Below are 18,360 nucleotides of genomic sequence, written 5' to 3' on the forward strand. Positions count from 1 at the left end.
CCCGGCGAAGGACTCGCGGTCAAGGAAAGGCGGGTGTTAACAACTTACGTGGCATGCAGGAGCCCCAGGGCATCCTGGTGGTTCATGTGGGTCCACTGCTTCAGGAGAGCATAGATGTCGGGCAGGCAAGCCCACTCCCAGCTGGGGGCGCTGGCGAGCACCAGGGGCAGGGAGCTCACCTCCAAATGGCAATAGTATCGCTTCTCCCACAGGCGCTTCTTGTCAGCGTCCGTGAGCCTGCGGGTGCGGGGAGGCCAGAGACAGCACGGTCAGCCACGGGGAAGGGTACTGACTCTCCACGAGAAGGCCACACATTCTCCAGCTCGGTGGTTCCCCGGCTTTGCTGCACACTGCAATCACCTGGGGAGGTTGATAAAGTCCCCGTGCCTGGGCCACGCCGACACCTGCGGAGTCAGAACGTCTGCGGAAACCAGGCATGGGTATTTTCGAAAGATCCCCAGGCGAAGCGTGTGAAGCGAGGTTTTGGGGGCACCAGGGCCTAAGTCTCATCTTTGGTCCTGACATCTCAGGGCCTCTCCGACTGCGGCCGAATGCACAGGTCACCGGCACCCCGCCATCGGCCGCCCCTCCTGCGGATGCCCTTAGAGCTCCACTCCCAAGGGGAGCCACCAGAGGGCAGTGCTCCCCCCCATGTACGGGTCTGGAGGGCTGAGAAGCCTCTGGGGCTTCCCGGGGCCAGCTGGAGGGTCTATAGAAGCCACAGCTAATTAAGCCTTGCCTGAGATCAGGTGTCTAATGGGAGAAGGGAGCTGAGGGGCTAATGAAGCAAGGGGTCAGCAGAGGAGTGGGGGCGGGGGGATCTGTCCTCACTCAGCTACTTTGACTCCTTGGGTGGGATATGAGGGAGAGATGAGCCCCATCTCCCCTGCCCCCGTCCCCCATACACACACGCATGCACACGCATGGGCACGCGCTTGCAGCATAGGGCCACGCAGTGCAGGAGCCAGACAGGTATACAGGGAGAGCAGGCGGGGCAGGAGCCCCCATCACCCCCATCCCACCCGCTCCTGGAGCTCCCTGCTCCCCGCTCCTCACCCCTCCCCCTCCAATCCTGGTGAGAGAAGCAGCCCCAAGGATGACATCAGCTTGGACTCGCTTCCCCTTGAGAGCTGCCAGCCTGCCCCGACACCTGATCCTTTTTGGAAAGTGATGGGGCCAGAGAAACGCAAGAGGCTGTGGGAGTGGTGGGGGCAGGGTGGTGAGGAAAGGAGCCAGCTGCCCCCATGGATAGCAAGGAGGAGACAACATATCTTGGGGGACGGACAGGGCAAAGCTCTGGTCCTCTGGCAAGCTGAATCTGGACCAGGTCCCCATTGTGCGGATGGGCATTCCGAGATCCAGTCTCCTAGCCCCGGACTCTCCACTTTCCTAGCGTCAGGATGCCCGCAGCGGAGCCCTCTCTCCACTGCGTCCTGCTTCAGCGCCAGTGCCCACCCCATCCCACCTCCACTCCCAAAGCAGGTGGGCAGGACCTGGAGCTGGCAGGGGAGAGGTCAGACAGAACGGGGCCAGAGCCACACTCGGGGAAGGCCCCGGGCCTCACCAGTACAAGGACTCCTTCCGCATGATGTTCTTAAGCACACGTTGGTCTTCTTCCCGGAGGCTGCCAAACACATAGCGGGGACTGAACTTGTCTCCAGGGGGGCTGGTGAACTTGATGTCAAAGGCTGAGGTGGGGAAGTCGATCTGGGGGATGGTGTCAGAGAAGAGGGGAGAGAAGACAGGCGAGTGAGAAGGTGAGCCGCCATCTTCCTGGCTCTCCAGGGCCTCTGTCTCAGGTGTTCTCCCTCCTTTCCTTCCTCCCTTTTTTCCTCCTCCCTCCCTCCCCTGCAGGTTGCTTGTAAAATAACCCCGCTGGACTTGGTGTGGACTTGGGACTTTGGGGAAAGCCTCTTCCAGTTGTCACTTCCAGCAAAAAATGAGAAGGAAACAGAGGGAGAGAGGAACAGGGAAGTGAGAAAGAGGCTGGGCAGAGATGTAGCCATGTGGGGAAGGGGGCGCGGCCCCAGGCCAGAACTTGGAACAGAAGTGTCAGCAGGCTGAACCCCTGAGAGCCTCCAAGCTGAGGCCAGGGAGCCTTCAGGGCAGCCCTGGAAGGTGCTGCTGACTGATGGGAAGTGGGACCACATGCCAGGGGAGGGCCCTACCGATTCTCAACCCTGTGCCCCCGGCTCCCCTAGCTCTAGGCCACCCCATGTTCATCCTCCTAAACTGGGTATCAGAGTGGAGTGGGTCCTACATTCCCGCAATCAACAAACGTTTAGTGGAAAGTTGCCAAGCAATGTTCCAGGTCCCGGGCTTTAAGTCTGGTTAATTAAGGGAGACAAAAACGCCTGCCTCTGGAGCCTTTGTTCTGTGTTATTTTATTTCATGCTCTAGCCACTTTCATATTCCAGATTCCATACCAGAGCATGCCATGATCTATACGAAAGGGGAGCCAGAAACCAGTAACTAGACCTTGGGCTTGACCAACTCCTCCTCCTCGCCCCAGGCAGGGAGTCCACTCTGAGAGAGTACTGAGTGGCTGCCCGGGGTGGGGGGGGGGCTTCCCCTCAGGCCCCAAAAGGGGACAGCTCAGCCTTTATCCGACTCAGTCACGTGCGGGCTCAATACAAAGGACTCCAAGTTGCTGGGCCCCCAGACAGGGGTGCAGGTGCTCAGGCCCTGCCTTTGGCCTCCTTGAGATGGAAAGTAACCTCCAGGAGATGACACACATTCCACAGACTCACCCTCCCACTCCAGGTCTAACCAAATCACTCTGGTTGCTTCTATCACATCAGTGCACTGTGCCCAACATGCCAGCACTTTCTCTTACCTCCTAGCCCAAACCTCCAGGCGGAAAACTCAGAGCTGCCTCTTGGATAGCCCTGTGCAGCGGGCAGGAGGGATGGTCCTGGGGCCGCGGTCTCACCTGCAGGATGACGCTATCCGGCTGGTGGAAATTAGGTGCGCTCCAACGGGCACTGGGGCTTTCCTGTGTTGCTGGCCATAAACCCAGAAGCTTCCGACCACAGGTCAGGACTCTAAGGAGAATGGAGGGGAGAGGAATGAGCCAACAAACACAATGGCTAAGGAGATGGTTTTCCTCGTGCTCCCCCATCCAAAAATCGGCCTTTGAAGCCAGCATCCAACTCTGTCATTCTCTTAGACCACGGGCTCTTCCTTCTTCTAGGTCCTATAAAAGCACACCCCCTCCAGGAAGCTTCTGGATGACCTGGTGGTGGGGATGCCCCACGAGGCAGAGAGGTGGACTAGATGACCTCTAAGGCCCTTCCAATGACAGGGTCAGGTGGCGCGTTACCCGAGCACTCCGTTTTCACACACCCCGCCCCTCTCCTTGCCCTCCTCTGCCCAGAAGCTCTTGGTCACATCAGTTGTTCTGATCTCTACTTCTGTGCCTTGGTCCCCCTGCTAGGGCCCTCTGGACTCTGTGGGTGATGAGCCCCACGCGGCCAACCCGCCCAAGGGGCACTGGCCAGTGCAGCACCCAGGCCCCTCTTTCTATCCCCCTCCTTCCCTTCCGAGGCCAAGAAGCCGCTGGCGTGGGAGCCACGTACTGCCTGAAGTTGAACAGTGGGGTAGTGACCCAGCCAAGGGCTTCTGGCAAACGCCGCTGCTTATTGGCCTCCGAGGAGCTCCCAGGCAGGGGGATGGGCAGAGCGTAGAGTGTGGCGCACAGCAGGGTCTCCCGAGGCAGCCGGTTCACCTGTATTGGGAAGCAGATCCTGGGAAGGACAGGAAACCAAATCAGGAGGTGCCGCCCTTGTGGAGGCAAGAGACAGGTGGCCCGGGAAGCTGAGCGGAGCCTGAGAACTTGACCTGCCTCTCGGGATATCAGATGTGCTCCCCAGGGAAGCCCGGAACCAGGACAGGTCACAACCTCCGCTGGACACTTCCAGAAGTACACTGTGCTGTTTGTGCAGACTTTCTGTAGAGTGCGCCTCCTGATTTGGAGGCCACCCCGTGGTGACCAGACAGAACCTGGGCAGCCAGAGCCATCTCAGAGTTCAGGTGACCTCAGGTCCCATAGTTAAGCCACACACGCGGTTTCAGGATTTCTGCAGAGGGTCCCTAAGAAGCTGCTCCTCTTGACAATCCTTATCCCTTCCCCCATCCCCAGGCTAAAAACACGAGGAGGAAGAAACAGCACAGTGTTCCTTGCCTTCGGGGCCACCCTCCCCCAATAGTCCTCCCACCTGCCTGTCCTCTCCTGTCCCCTACTTTGCCCAACCCCCCAGGGCACAACACGGTTTGTTCTGGCCCCAAAACATTTTCAAAGCCAAAGGGACAAAGAGAAGGGCCTTCCCAAAGTCCCTGGGGGGAGAGCAAGCAAACTGGCAGAATTGAGACAGGTAAACCTTGCCACTACCCAAGTCCAGATGTGTTCTCCAGGGCCTCCTCTGCCAGAATCACTCCCAGCCACTCCCTCCAAGTTCAGCATCAGGAGCTGGGGTGGAGTGAGGAGGAGAGAGGAGGGGAGCCCTGGAAAGCCTGAGGGAGGACCCACATTACCTGTTGGGGAAGTTGTCCCTGGGGCAAGGTCCACACTGTCACACCCTCCTGGCCAGCCCAGGGCAGTTTCTATGCCAGAGGGCACAGAGGCAGGGAGGCCACCCCCAAGGTTCGCAGGAGTTCTGATCAAGCAGGCTTCCTCCACAGCCGCCCCTCACTCCTGCAGGAACATCTCCACCTAAGTAAGGCACTCCCTCCCACCCGCCAGAGACTGGCAGAGCCCTGCTGTCCCAGCTGCCTGTACCCTGGGGGCCCATGGCTATAATTAGGGCCCCTCCACCAGCCAGCAGACATGCCAGGCCAGGGCTTGGCTAGGGGATGGCAGAGCCTAGCTGCTGGGCCTATTTTGAGAATTAGCTGATCCCGGTACTGCGGCAACAGGACAGTCAGCTGACCCCACAGCAGAGTGTAAAGGGGGCTGGTGCTGACCCCTCTCTGTCAGCCCAGAAGAGGCTTCCCGCTGGGCATCTGGAGGTGAAGAGAATAGGAGGCCACAACCCCTAGAACCAGCCAGAATCCCCTTCTCCTCAGTTCTCGAGTCCTTCCAGCATTCCAAAACCTCTGCCACCGACCATCTCCCTGGGTCTGTCAGGATAACCAGCACATTGACTACAGACTGAACCTCCTCCTTGCCTGTGAAACTGCTCTCCTTCCCTCTGCAGCCATTTCTCAACATCACATCACAAGGGTCACCTCCTCCAGGAAGGACTCCTGGGATGTGCCGGTTCCAGTCCTGGTTTTGCTATTCGCAACCTCAGAACTACGCACACCTCTGCACCGGGTTCCTCCTCCATGGAGAGTGGAACACAGCTTCTTCACTTGTGTGATGTGTGTACCCACTGTGTGCTTTTTGCTATGTGACGCTGAGGCTTCTGAGGCGGCACCTTCTGACCTAGGCAGAACCAGCACTGAGAAGGCCAAATAGGATTTGCACGTACAAATATCTCCCTGTACCTGTTACCACGTCAGTCACTTGGAATAGGGAAACAGGAACAGAGAAGGCTGCCCCAGCTAAAAAGATGGCAACAAGGATGGAGAAGAAAGCGTTTATCACATGCTGGGTACTGAGCCACACACTTCACTTGCAATGTCCCAAAAGTCCTGAAACAGCCCTACATGTCAGGCCCTATTACTCCCCAAGGTTCCACCTACAGTTAGAAACCCTAAGCATGCCCAAGCCTGTGCTTTGAACCCTACACTGTAGTGTCTTCTCCCAGATGCCTTGATCCTGACCATGAAGGTGCCAAGCGTCTCTGTGGGGCACAGGGATTGGGGGACCACGGAGAGGAAATCTCCACGGGGCTCTAGGCAGGGACCAGCCCTTTGAGATTTGGGGATGCATCTAAGACAGGGAGTGGAAGGAGACCCACAGAACAGGCAGGCTGAGGAAGGGCAGGCCAGGCTGCCTTGGTGCCATGGACAGTCTATGGGAAGAGGGGCTCAGGGCCAACGTTCTGGACAGCACGACCCCCTTGGTAGTGGCAGTTAACGAGGCCACAGGAGCAGAAGGTGAAGGTGAAACTCAGAAAGGTGAGTGAACTCCAAAGCCATTGGAGGCAGCCATCCCCTGCCTTCAAGGAGTCTCTCCTGCCCCAGCAGTTGTCTGATGAAGCTATCTGTACAGCTTTATTGCTCTGTAACTTACACAAGTGTGAAGACAGGAGAAAGGGCCTGCCTCCCCAGCTGTCCATCTGTTAAATACCCCACCTCTCGCAGTGTTTGTGCAGACTCTGCCTCGGCCTAGTTTGGCAACCTTGGCCTCCCCAAGGACGCCGCTCGGCCTCTAATCTGCACTCCAAACATTGGAGTTCCAGTTCTGCTCTGCAAATAATGACTCAGACACAGCTGGTCGGGGGCAGTGAAGCTGGGGGCAGCAAACAAGGGGCTTTCTGGCAGGTTGCAGAGAGGGCAGGGCCCAGCACAGAGAGGGCACGGGGCGGGCACCCACCTACAGTGCCTCCCCCTCTCCTCTACGTGTGCATGCCTCCATTTCCCTCCAGCTCTGCCTGGCGGACGCCTATCTTCCCAACAGCAAACACTGGTTGATAAATGCTGATTGATACTTAGTATGTTTCATACTTAGTGTGTTTATAGTCTATCTCACTGCGATGCCACAATGGCCTCTGAATTAAACAAATGGCCCCACTTTACAGTTTGGGGCACAGAGAGACCAAAGAGAACACAGGACTAAAGATAGAGCTGAAAATAGAGGCTTATTCCTGTGGCTCCCAGCCCACTTTTCTTTCCTCTAGACAACCTGCCCTTTCCCATCTAGAAGGAAGAAAGTGTAGTCCCCTCTCCTTACTCAATGGATACTTTGGGAAGAAGGGAGAGGATGAGAATCCCCAGACTAGTTAAACCTTTTAAGGGCGATAACATCAAGATGACGAACTATTATGAAAGCTAACCACTAACTTTTATATGATCCTTTACTGTTTACAGACAGAGCCTCTGTGCATTAGAAACAGAACTTGTCCCCATCTAAGGGTTAGGGAAGGGAGACTCAAGAGGCTGAGGGCTTGCATGGGTAGGTTCATGGTGGAGCCTGGTTTATTGCAGGTGTGGGCACCTCTGCGGGGTCTGCAGGGGTAGCACTGGGGCGTGGGGGGAGGGCTTACTGCTGGTCCCAGATGATGAGGTGGAAAAGGTACTTGGAAAAGTGAGCCCTTCGGGTGTACAGGGGGCTGCAGAGTTCCTTCCCGCCATGACTGAGGGAGCAGGAGAGGTAGAAATCTTCATAGCTGCCAACAGAAAGAGGGGAAGGGCGGTCAGCTCCCGAACCCCATCACAGTCACCCAGCCTAGACCCAGCTCCATTTCTCCTGTAAAGACAGACCTCCCTGGTCCCCTGGGGGCTAGAGCACGGGAGCCTAAGGGGATCTGTGAAAGCATCAGGAAAAGCAGCTGGATCTGGATCCCCCCCGCCCCGCCCACTTTCAGGCCCCACACTGGGCCCAGGGTTTTCCTCCCTTCTTTATTGGGGACCAGCCTACAGCCACCTCCTTACAGTAGGTGGGTGTCTGTGTGCGCATGCGCAAGCGACAAGGGGTGGGGGGAGATGAAATCGACATATGCCGATGTGAATGCCAACACATGGGGGTCCCTGCAGTTCGTGACAGGTGCCTGACAGAAGAGGTCAGAGAAGGCCCTGGTTTCCCAGGCTGCCTCCTTTGTTCTCCGCCAATCGCCCAGAGGAATACATTAAGTGAGGAACAAAGAATGAGGGGGAAGGGCAAAGGGGGGGATCCGGAAAGGAGGGAGGTGGAGCCAAATGCCTTTTTCCCCAGGCCCTGGATGCCAGGGACTAGGCAGAGGAGCAGGGGATTACCAAACGAAGGTCCCCCTCCACCCACCCCTGCAGGCCTAGGGACTCCCAACAAAGGGTCATCTCCCACCTCCCCGCCCCTCCCATTGTGCCTCTACAGGGGAGTGCAGTCATTGGCCTTGGGGCATGCACTGGGTCTGGGAAGCTGCCATCTGTCGCAGTGTCTCCATCAGCTGGCCTGGGATGGGTGGGGGACAGGGATGCCGATGCAACCAGCACTGAGAAGGCCTGGCAGGATCTGATGCTGGCAGACCTCCTGCCTCTCCTTGGGATGTCCTGGTCCACAATACCCCTCAGGCGCTTGGCTCCTCAGATCAAGGTGCACCACAATGCCACAGACCATCGGCTCTGGACGGTGGGGTTGCGTGCAGACAGGGAGAAGCCATTGGAAAGTCAAACTCCGCTCCCTCTGCCTAGAGGACATTCAGCCCTGGGCTCACCTGGTAGCCCAGGTGATGGGGATGCGGTGGGTGGCATAGACAGTGAAGGCCAGGGGCCCGGTGAAATGGCAGGCCTCTTGGACCAGATCGTGCTTGCGGCTCCCGTGCACGGCCGTCTGGAAGTCCGCGTCAAATGTACTGCAGTACAGCTCCACCAGGTCCAAGATGGCGGCCGTCAGAGCTTCCACAACCTTCTCTGTGAAAGGAAGGGGTCAGAAGGAAAGGTCACAAGGCCTCAACGAGCCCTGTCCTGTTGCCATGGCACTGGCGGGGATGGTGTACCCCAGGGCAGGAGTCCCCCAATGCCAGTCGGTTTCCAACAGCCATGACGAGGTTCACCCAGCCATGATGAAATGAGGGAAAAAAAGCAGGATTGCATCACAAGCTTCTCACAAAGTGATACTCAATTATAAACATTCTCCTTATCTTTACATAGGGCTACTTATTTTGTGTTAAATGTCCTTTCTTTTGGGAAATAGTGGGAACGATTGTTGTCAGTAACGTTAAAAGCCATGCTTGGCAAAAGCACACGATTTCTATGCTGGTCCCTAAAATAATGCTTTGTTCAGGGCGCCTGGGTGGCTCAGTCAGCTAAGCATCTGCCTTCGGCGCAGGTCATGATACCAAGGTCATGGGATCGAGACCCGTGGCAGGCTCCCTACTCAGCCAGGAGTCTGCTTCTCCTTGTCCCTCTGCCAGTTGTTCCCCCTGCTTGTGCTCTCTCTCTCTCAAATAAGTAAATAATCTCTAAAGTAAAATAAAATAAAATCATGTGTTGTGGGGCAGATTATTAATTCATGGAATCCAAAAGATTGGGAATCACTGACCAAGAACCCCAGAAAGCAAAGTTCTGCTTGAAAGATTCACTCCTTATGCAAAATCCTTTATCACCTTCTCCCCAGGCCCATTCTGAGTTGGAAACACAGGCGTCATGAGCCTCCTGGAGAATAATGACACCCCTACCCTAGTAAGTTTTCTCATCTGGAGCCCAGGGCTAATTTTGCCTCACTACCCCCAGCCTCCCATGTACACCACCTCATCACCATCTCCCAGGGACACCACAGGAAGAACTAGCAAAAATAATGAGAAAACATTTTATGGAAAGAAATGTGCTCTCCAGCTGGAAACACACACACACACACACACACAGAGCAGACCTGGACCCATAAATCAAGGGGCCAGGGAGAAAAACGAATCTGGGCAGAGACCTATTTTCCGTTGCCCCTGCTGAATAAAGACAAGAGAGTCGTTCCCTTACCTCGGTTTTCCCTCACAGCCAAAACAGTGGGATCCTATTGGGGGAAAAGGAGAGGAAGGGGAGCTTCAGGGCTGTGGCCATTTCCGACACAGCTGGAAAAAGGGCTTTCCGCAGCTGTGCTCATCTGGACCAGACTGGTCTGAAATGTGAGAAGGAGAGACTCCCCAGGGAAGACAGCGTCATGGTTTGCACCAGAGCCATATGTGATGATGGACAGAGTGAGCTAGACCAAGGTTAAAGTCGTGTCCACCCAAATGAGACCCTCCCACCCTGGGGCCACTCCAGCCCAGGTCATGGTGGCTATCTTGCTGGCCCTGTGTGTGCTGCACATGGCCGCCTCCCCCTCACTGTGGAGTCACAGAGCCCTGGCTCAAGGGAGGGTTTGGTTTTGCACCCTGCTGGATATGCAAAGCACCAGGCAGTGCCTCGGTGATGATGAATAAAGCCTTTGCCAGCCCCAGCCAGGGCTCCTGGCAATCAGGCCCAGGGCAGACCCTCGCCTGCCCCCATCCTCAGGAATAGGGGACACAAGAACTCTTGCAGTTAAACTCCAAACCTGCAAGATGCAGGTGGAGAGAGGACCTTTCGAGGAAATGGACACCTCGTCACCCAGTTACTTGCGACTGCTGTTCTCCTTGTCCCCTACACGAGCGCTCTGAATTCGTTACCTTCTGAATTTTTGGCTGCATGCGGGAGGGGCAGGGAGGCAGCTGGTTGAGGGCGCTGGTGATCTCAGGGGTCTCCACGGCGGCCAGGGCATTGCAGATGGCTTTGACGGACTGGACCACCCTGTCGGCCTTCAGTGGGAAGTCCCCCTGTGGGAGGCGGCACAGCGAGGCTGGCAGGTGAGCCCTCTCAGCCTCCAGCACCCACACTGTTGAGGGAAGGGGTTGGGAGGAGCTGGGGTTCATGACCCTCAGGAGGCAGACTGGACTCCCGTGTTTGATCTTCAAACATCCGGCGTTAGCAAACCACCACTCCTCTGGAATTAGATGAGCCAGGCCCAGGCTCCCAGGTCTTTTCCCTGAACCTCCTCTGATTCCCAGACTCGCTCTGGCAGCTACTGCACAAACACACACATCCCCCAAGACATGCAGTTTTAATAAAACCAATCTGTAGGGAATAGCAAGGAAGCCAGAGACCATATTCAGGTCCGTTGCCTTAGGCCACCTTACAACTCAGTACTGTCACCCAGACCTTCCAGGAGGATCTCCTCTCAGGACCACAGGCAGGCCACACCCCTACGTTCTCCTCTGTGCTCGGGCTCCTGCAGTTTGCTCCCCTGGAATCACTTGACCTGTCCTGTCCTGATCACTTATGGAAGTTCAAATCACGGACCAGCAAAAATCCAGCCTCATTCTCAGAACCCCTACCCCACCCCGGCTAGTCTTCCTATCACTCTCTGGGAGCCCGTGATGAACTCCTACCCACCCTGTTCTGTCTACTAATAGCCTTGTGTTACTTTCCCATCGTTCTAGCAGGAACCCAGGCTCCCTGAAAGCCAAGACAATCCTTACGCTTCTCTACCCACAGCAGCAACGAACGCAGAGCCAGGCTAGTACCCAAAAGGTGCTCAGACACCTTCCCCCTCATCCCGCTGAATGGGCGTGGAGCAGAGGCTGCTGGACAGCGGGCGTGGGGTACCATTCTGGGGGTGGGTAGAGGACTGAGCGAGACATAATGCTCAGCTCCCCCAAAGGGAAGAATCCATGAGCACGATGAACTAGCTCCGCGATACAGAGATTCGTTTTGAAGATCACTGCTCTTTTTTTTTTTAGCTTCATGACATTTGGGGCAAATGTTTATCCTCATGGTTTTGAGGCTTCAAACTCCATGAGAATCCAAGTGAGGAGAGTCCCAGTGCTTCCCTACCCCTGGGACCTTCCTCCTCCTGACGATATCGGAGCATCTCCAGGATATCGGAGCATCTCAAACCAGAGCTTCCTGGGAATCGCTCATAGGATGCCCACTCTGGGGCACATGCAAGTACACAAGTGGGGGGGGACACCTCTATGTCCCTTAGCTTTGGAGATGTCCTGCTCCAGAGACAGGAATCAGGGCGTGGTTCCTGACCTACTTCCACAGGGGAGCAGAACCGCTTTTGTCAACTGCCCAACAGCCAGTGGTCTTGTTTGCCCAAGGGGTAGCCCAAGGGCTAGGGGAATGGAGGAGTGCTCTGTGGACAGACTGTCAGTGTCTTCTCCAGATCCCTTTAGGGCTGGCTGGTCCAAGAATGACTTTGGGAAACCTGGGGAGGAGCTCCGGGCAGCTGGGCCAGCCCCACGATGGATACTCACATCGGCCAGCAGGAAAGCGTCCACTTCATTGTGGTATGTGTCAAACAGAAGATCCAGGGCCTGCCTGGGGAGTTGGGGACAGGGAAAAGTCGTAGGAGAGGTCAGGACAGACCCACGGTACTGGGATACCCATTAGGTCCCTCCTTCCCCACAGCTCAGGATTCAGGCTCTAGTTTAAAGGGGCTCCCACTCTTTCTATAGGTTTACCACCCCTCACCTGGAGAATGATGGCAAAGTGCTAGAGGGAAGAGATGTAGCATCCCCTAGAGTGGGGATCTTCTAGAATAATCTTGGGTCTCACCCCAGACACCTTAAGAACCCCTGGCCTGGCAGAAAGGCAAGCAAGGTCCCTTCACAGCTCCTGTTTGGCCCACATCCAAGAGAACACGCACACTCACCTGCTGATGGTCTGTTTTACTGGCCTCTCTTGCAGATGGACGAGGTAGTTCAAGGTGGAGGGGCTCTGGTCATCATTCACCTGTGTAAGAATTATCCTACTCAGAGAGGAGTGGTACCTTTATCCCAACCCAGAGCTCCTACCCTACTCCCACAGAATGTGTTCCATATCACCTTAGACCCATTCTATCTCCCCATTCCCGTGTAGCCATCTGCTACCCACCCCCTCCCCCAGCCCCTGCCCCACACGAACCGTCCGGGCCAGGTCACTGCGTACGGCTTTCTGTTCCATCAGCTGTAGCCGAATGTCGATGTCGAACTTGCGGCAATACTGAATGTACTCGTGGCTGCCCAGGGCATGCTTGCTGGTGGAACAGGGGGGCAAGACCATTAGCCCCGTGGGAACTCAGTGGGAAGGGAGATGTATACGTTAACCTCGGGGAGAGAGAAATAGGAGGAAGCAGGCAGTGAGTGGGTACTACCTGGGCTCCTGGAAAATGTTATTATAGAGCTCAGGGAAAGAAATGGAGGTCTGTCTAAAGAAAAGCCACCTGATACACATAACCTTGGTCTGTACTAACGTTGACCTTCCTAGGCATTTATTACCTGTATCATCATCCCCGATCGCTCCAGGGGTAGGCCTTCTGGAATGGGGGTACAGAGACTTCTCGGGGGGGGCAGTGATTAAACCCCATTGTCTTGGCTTTGGTAGACAGGACACTTTGGAAGTTACCTGTGCTCCGGCTGGGGCACGGAGCTCACTGAGCGACACTCTCCCCACCCTGCAGTCCTCAGTCTCCCACCCTCCTACCATCAGCGACTGGGGTGCTGAGGCTAACCAAAAAGACCCACCAAGATTCTAGGTGTATTATTCCCAAGCCCAAAGAATTCTGCCTCTCCCCTTCCTCCACGACTGTGAATAACGACCCACATCTCTACAGACTTCCTGACCAACACCCACCTGCAGACCACTCACTGCTTGAGCGACAACACGTGAGACCATGTCGACCTGAGTCTCAGTGGAGGCCTTGGGGGGTCCCTCCATGACCCAGGCTTTTCCTCCCTCCCAAATCACATGCGAGTCAGAAAGGAAACTCAGAAGGGGCAGAGGGAGTCTGTCCTGCAGACCAGCACTGCGGGCCTGGGCCGGGTCCCAGCAGCTGGGGAACAGAAGCCGGAAAGGGACTTCCTTCCTCAGCAGAGCTGGGAATCTAGGCCAGAAATGGAGGGGAGAGGAGAGGAGCAAAGGGGAGGAGTCTGTGCAGAAGCCCAGGAGGTGGTGGCCTCAGACCAGTCTGGGTCCAGCTGGGATTCAAGGGCTTCTCCACATCCCGAGGGGCCAAGCTCAGATCTAGGCCCCAACCTGTCAAGGCTGAGCCAGAGCTAAACCCTGGGGGTGGAGAGGCTGGGCTGGGGGGTCTGGTGGGAGTGCCCCAGGAGGAAGGAAGAGTGTGGTGGGGGTGGGGGAGGCAGCAGGAAACCCAGCCCTCCCCTGGGGCCGTCTCAAGGTTCTTATCTGAGAGCAGCCTGCATCCTGGACCCACCACACCCCCTCAGCCATGGGCCCTCCTGGGCCAGGGTAGGAAACCACAGGGCTTCCTTGGTAGCCAGCAGCTTTCTGGAATACCCTGAGGGTCTGTCCATGCCCACCCAAGGCAGCTGTCTGGTGCTCAGGTGTCCAGGCTTTCCTGCTGGGTGGGAGGGAAGAAAAGAACCTCGGAGGAAGAGGGGGGCTTTGGGACCAAGAGTCGTGGACACTGGGGTCCCCTGGGGACTTAACTGACCTTCTCTGTGGAAGGCCTTCGTCTGTGTGCATTCAGCTCAGAGTGGGAGGGGCATGACTCTGGGACCACTGACCGGCTGCACCTGACCATGAGCACTCCAGCTAGGTCTTGGCAGGAAGTCAGAACCTGACAGCTTGTCCACCATCATTGGCCCCGCAGCCTCAAGGACTATGAGAGTATCCAGCTGATGTGGATCCCCATGCTCTCCTCCCTTTGGGCTGGCCCTTCCCTGCTCACTGGGTCATTCTCATGTTCAATCCTAACTCCATCCGAGGGAAGAAACTGAGGACCAGGGCTTTACATCTAGTAGGTGGCAAGCCACCACCCAAACCGGCCATATCAGTGTGACCCATGATGCCCCTCCCAACAGTGCCTGGGGTGCTCTCTCCCAGGTGACCCTGAGTCTAGGACCTCTTCTTATTCTTCTAGGGAAGGCGAATACAGACTGAACACACCTAACAGGGCTCCTGGGGCTGCGCCCTGCAGGGCCCTGCCCTTCCTCTCCCCAGGGTGGAAGAAACCAGTCAGGAACCAATCAGGCCGTTGGCAAAGCACCCTCGAAGTGGGGAAGTGGGCAGTAGGCAAGTCAGAGGCTTGGGGAGGAGAGCACATCTCTTTTTTTCCTTATCTGCTGTCTTCTGGCTGATTCTAGAGCCTGCCCACAGCCCCACCCCCTGAGGGGTGTACCCCCTCCTCCTCTTGCCGCAGCACCCAGAGCCTCAGGGCAGTGAAAAGGGCATAGCTGTAGCTGATGCACATCAGACTTTCCAGGAGGCGGCCTTGCTGCCCAGGGCATGGATGGAGAGAAGCCGCAGGCAAGCCGTTGGGAGACAACCAGCTGCACATGCTGCCCCAGGAAAGGCTTACCGGCAGGGAAACAGTGAAGAGGGAGCAATTGTAAGTTCTCCCCTAAGTTCCCCAAGGGTACTTCTGCCCAGTCCTCCATCTGCCCCTGGCCGTAAAGACACAATCTGAGAAGCAGAGCTCTGATAGTCCCCTCTCCCCCTCAGCCCCACGCCCGCATCTCTCCACACGCAGACGTCTGCAAGCAGATAGGACTTCGTCTTTGCCTGGTCCCAGCTCCAAGCTCTTTCCACAGCAGACTTGGCTCAGAAGCCGGCCAGCCCTGCTGGAAGACAGAGTGCCTGGGGAAAGTGCGACGTGGCTGTGCGTGTGCCCAGAAAGCAGCCTTGGGATCAGGGAGGGGCTGCCAGCCCCAGGCCGCGAGCGCAGCACCAGCAGCACCACCGCAAGGAGGCCCCCTGACAACCCTACCACCCAGCAGGCAGGTGCCACTTCCTACCCGCTCTCCCCACTGTTCACTCACTTCTGCAGGAACTCCTCCAGCCCACAGGGCTTCAGCACAAAGTTCCCCACGTCCACATCCCTCAGTTCATCGTGGGTGTAGCACAGAGTCTGGTGGATGAGCAAGTCTACAGTGGAAGAACCTGCAAGGGGGGTGGGGCAGGGGAGCAGTGATGGGGGCGCTGGGGGAGCCGGGGCAGGTGGGGCTCAGCGTCCCCACGCTAACTACCCTATTCCTGACTAAGCATTCTCCAGCGCCACGGCTATCCAGATAAAGCAGGCAGACACACAGTTTCGGCTTGGGGAAAATGACCGTGGGCCCCCAAAGCTGGCCCCAGCGCCAGTCCCCTAGAGGAGTGTCCCCACTGCCCCTCATCAGGGCCACAGGCTGAGTGGGACCGGAGGTCAAAGGATCCTAGAGTCCAGACCACGGGCATCCCTGCCCCGCCTCACGGGATGCTCCTCCACTCTCCCCACTTACAGTTGCAGGTAAAAGTGAGCGGCTCCTGTAGGCTGTCACACAGCACGGTCACCTTCAGGTTGACCTCATCCCCGAGGTGCTCTGGGCTCGGGGTGACCGCGCTCCAGACATATCCGGTGAGGGAGTAGTCTTGGATGTCGGAGCCAGAGCGAAGGCTGTGCAGGAAGAGAGGGAGAAGGACCCTCGCTGTGCCTTCGGAAGAGAGCGGTCGAGAAGACGCCTGCTGGGACCCTCCCACCCTGAGGCCAAGGGCCCTTCTCTCCCTGCGCAGCCCGGCCCTCCAGGTCAGCAGTCCAGGATGGGAGCAGTGGGGGAAGCTGCTCTGGGAAACCATGTACTTGACACATTTGCTACAGTTACAAAATGGTTCCCAAGCCCCACCGCATGGTAGGGCCAGCTCCACCGGGACAAAGCTTTCTGGGCTAAATCCAATGGGAAATTCTCCTAGCTCCATTTCCTTTCTCTTTTAGCTCCATGTAATATTCGCTTTGCTCCATCCAAGGCGCATTTGCTCCTGGGGGCAACGGAGCCTGAAGCCACTGGGATCATTTGTCTGTTCAATCGAGGGTTCGTGAACTTTGCCCAAAATGTGGAACTTCTAAGATTTCAAAAAGCCCACAAACACCTGTTGTGGGAAGCACCCCACAGCCATGAGTGGAGATGGACTCAGTATGGCTCTTCCTCCTTCCTAGAGAAAGTTCTGAGTGGGCTGGCCCTCCTCCCTGGCCCCCAGAGCCCTCCCCGACACCCCATTCTTTAACTCTTACACATCCAGCATGTGGCAAAATGCAGCAACCTCCTCATCTCTTTCCTCTGAGACCTCGAACAATTCATGGCCATTGGCAACAGCATGGCGCCTCGAGTCCACCTTTAAGAAAAGAGCCACTGACTCAGCTCGTTTTCTCTCACGGCACCCCGTTCCCACAGGTTGCTCCCAGATCTAAACCCTGAAAATCTGGGTGTAAAGGCTTTTTACGCATTGAATATTCAGGGGTGCAGGAAAAATGTGGGAAATCCAGGAATATCTTGATCTGCGGTCCTAGGAGCCTGGGAGCCAAGTGGAAAGAGAGAACTTGAAGCCTTGGCTGAGGTTCGAAGTCTGGGTGGGATGGATGAGAAAGTGGCCAAACCTCGTCTTCCAGGATGGCGCAGAGTGCGGGGGTGGGGGGGCAGCAACTCCTAAGCTCAACCCAGGTTAGGCAGCACATAGCTTTGCTGGTCCCTGGGGCTGGCTCCCTCGGGGTGCTCCCAGGGCCATGGCGGAGAGCTCTGCAGGCATCCCCATCCCAGTGTGGAAGGCCAGGGCCAGTGCCCAGGGAGGCTGGCCCCGGGGCGAAGGCCTCAGCATCCACAGCAGGCCCCAGGGACCCAAAGCAGAGAGAGACTGAGAGCCCCAGACGGAGGCAGTGACTCAGACACACGTGCGTGTTCTCGGTCAATGCTATTTGAGGAAGAAAGTATCAGAGTGACTTTCTGGGCAGGAGAGAACCTGGAGGAGGCTTAGCTCCTCCTGGCTCCCAAGAGCCTTTCAGGTCTGATGGGCTGGAATGTCGGGGAGACTGCCTGGGCCCCACTTCCTTGCCGAGAACCTGTGTTGAGGTGGTGCAGATTCTCACGGCGACCTGGCTCCCCACACAGAGCTGCTTACAGTCACCGCGAAGCAGCCCTCCAGGAGGAGGAAGTGGTGGGGGGAGCTGGGGCCTGGCAGGTCTCTGCCCAACAGGCTGCCCCATGGGAATGAAGCCGCAGCTCAGAGGAGCCCCAGCCTGCATCCGGGCGAGGCGGCCTCTGCCAGCAGCTGCTTCCGGGGAGCTCAGGCCTGTGCACAGAGCAATGTCTCACCTCTCGCCCTCCCACGGCTCTTCTCGTGTTCTCATGTCCTCCCCGCCCCTAGGGGCAGATGGCAACAACTGAGCTCCTCATTTGAATATCCAAATTGTTTCCTCAGAGTGACCCCTCTCATTAGCCTTGCTCCCAGGGTAAGTGTGGAGGGGTGCAGAGGGGAGGGCGGCAGCGGGGGCGGTTGGCATGTGAGGCCCTTGCTCTGCCAAGTTCCAGCCTGTGTCCCTCTCACAATAGTACCACTGTCAGCAATTAACCCACAGAAGTGAGGGTGAGAGACTGACAGAGACAGAGACAGAGAGACAGAGAGGAGGGGAAGGCGAGGGGGATAGAGAACAGAGTAGCTACTGAAGGCCATTTTCATGCCCTTCAGTACCACTCCCTGGCTCCATAAGAAAACAAAAGCCACTTACGTTTGCCCTGCTGGCAGGCCCTGGTGCCATCGCCCGATGCTGGCTGGGGGCGTCTGCCGGGCGGAGGCTGGCAGCGGGGGTACCAGGCTGGCATTCGGAGCCAACTGTTTCCAGAGCTGGCTCCGCAGGCCTGGGATAAGGAGGGTCCCTCTGGCTGGAAGCCCGGTGGAGGCGGGGTGGCGGGATGGGCCGAGAGCCCAAGAGGTCCCCCCGCCTGGTAGGATGAGCCCCTGCCCCGAGCTGAGCGGGGGACGACCAAGGCCGCATTGCCCCCCTAAGAACTGGCA

At 57.1% G+C, this 18,360-nt stretch overlaps 1 protein-coding gene across 9 annotated transcripts in view; it reads right to left on the minus strand.

Moving 5' to 3' along the window:
- The window catches only part of PIK3C2B (phosphatidylinositol-4-phosphate 3-kinase catalytic subunit type 2 beta), a 63,865-nt gene that overhangs the window by 19,923 nt on the left and 25,582 nt on the right, over nucleotides 1-18,360 (minus strand). For 6 of the 9 annotated variants that reach the window (XR_004385108.1, XM_032878379.1, XM_032878383.1 and 3 more), the window contains 14 exons: nucleotides 16,586-16,686; nucleotides 15,819-15,973; nucleotides 15,360-15,480; nucleotides 12,502-12,613; nucleotides 12,251-12,330; nucleotides 11,853-11,916; nucleotides 10,224-10,370; nucleotides 9,556-9,589; nucleotides 8,298-8,493; nucleotides 7,152-7,274; nucleotides 3,579-3,746; nucleotides 2,933-3,044; nucleotides 1,565-1,707; nucleotides 49-237 (listed from right to left, as the gene is read on the minus strand). Coding sequence is in view for 8 of the 9 variants with exons in the window: in XM_032878379.1 (XP_032734270.1) it covers nucleotides 49-237; nucleotides 1,565-1,707; nucleotides 2,933-3,044; nucleotides 3,579-3,746; nucleotides 7,152-7,274; nucleotides 8,298-8,493; nucleotides 9,556-9,589; nucleotides 10,224-10,370; nucleotides 11,853-11,916; nucleotides 12,251-12,330; nucleotides 12,502-12,613; nucleotides 15,360-15,480; nucleotides 15,819-15,973; nucleotides 16,586-16,686 (1,745 nt within the window). In the remaining variant the exon portion in view is untranslated. Of the gene's footprint in view, nucleotides 1-48; nucleotides 238-1,564; nucleotides 1,708-2,932; nucleotides 3,045-3,578; nucleotides 3,747-7,151; nucleotides 7,275-8,297; nucleotides 8,494-9,555; nucleotides 9,590-10,223; nucleotides 10,371-11,852; nucleotides 11,917-12,250; nucleotides 12,331-12,501; nucleotides 12,614-15,359; nucleotides 15,481-15,818; nucleotides 16,011-16,585; nucleotides 16,687-18,073; nucleotides 18,246-18,360 lie in introns of those variants that run through there. The other 3 variants (XM_032878384.1, XM_032878386.1, XM_032878385.1) reach the window with 3 other exon arrangements.

The sequence above is a fragment of the Lontra canadensis genome, unplaced genomic scaffold, assembly GCF_010015895.1.
Source record: "Lontra canadensis isolate GAN:19392208 unplaced genomic scaffold, GSC_riverotter_1.0 scaffold63, whole genome shotgun sequence".
NCBI lineage: Eukaryota > Metazoa > Chordata > Mammalia > Carnivora > Mustelidae > Lontra > Lontra canadensis.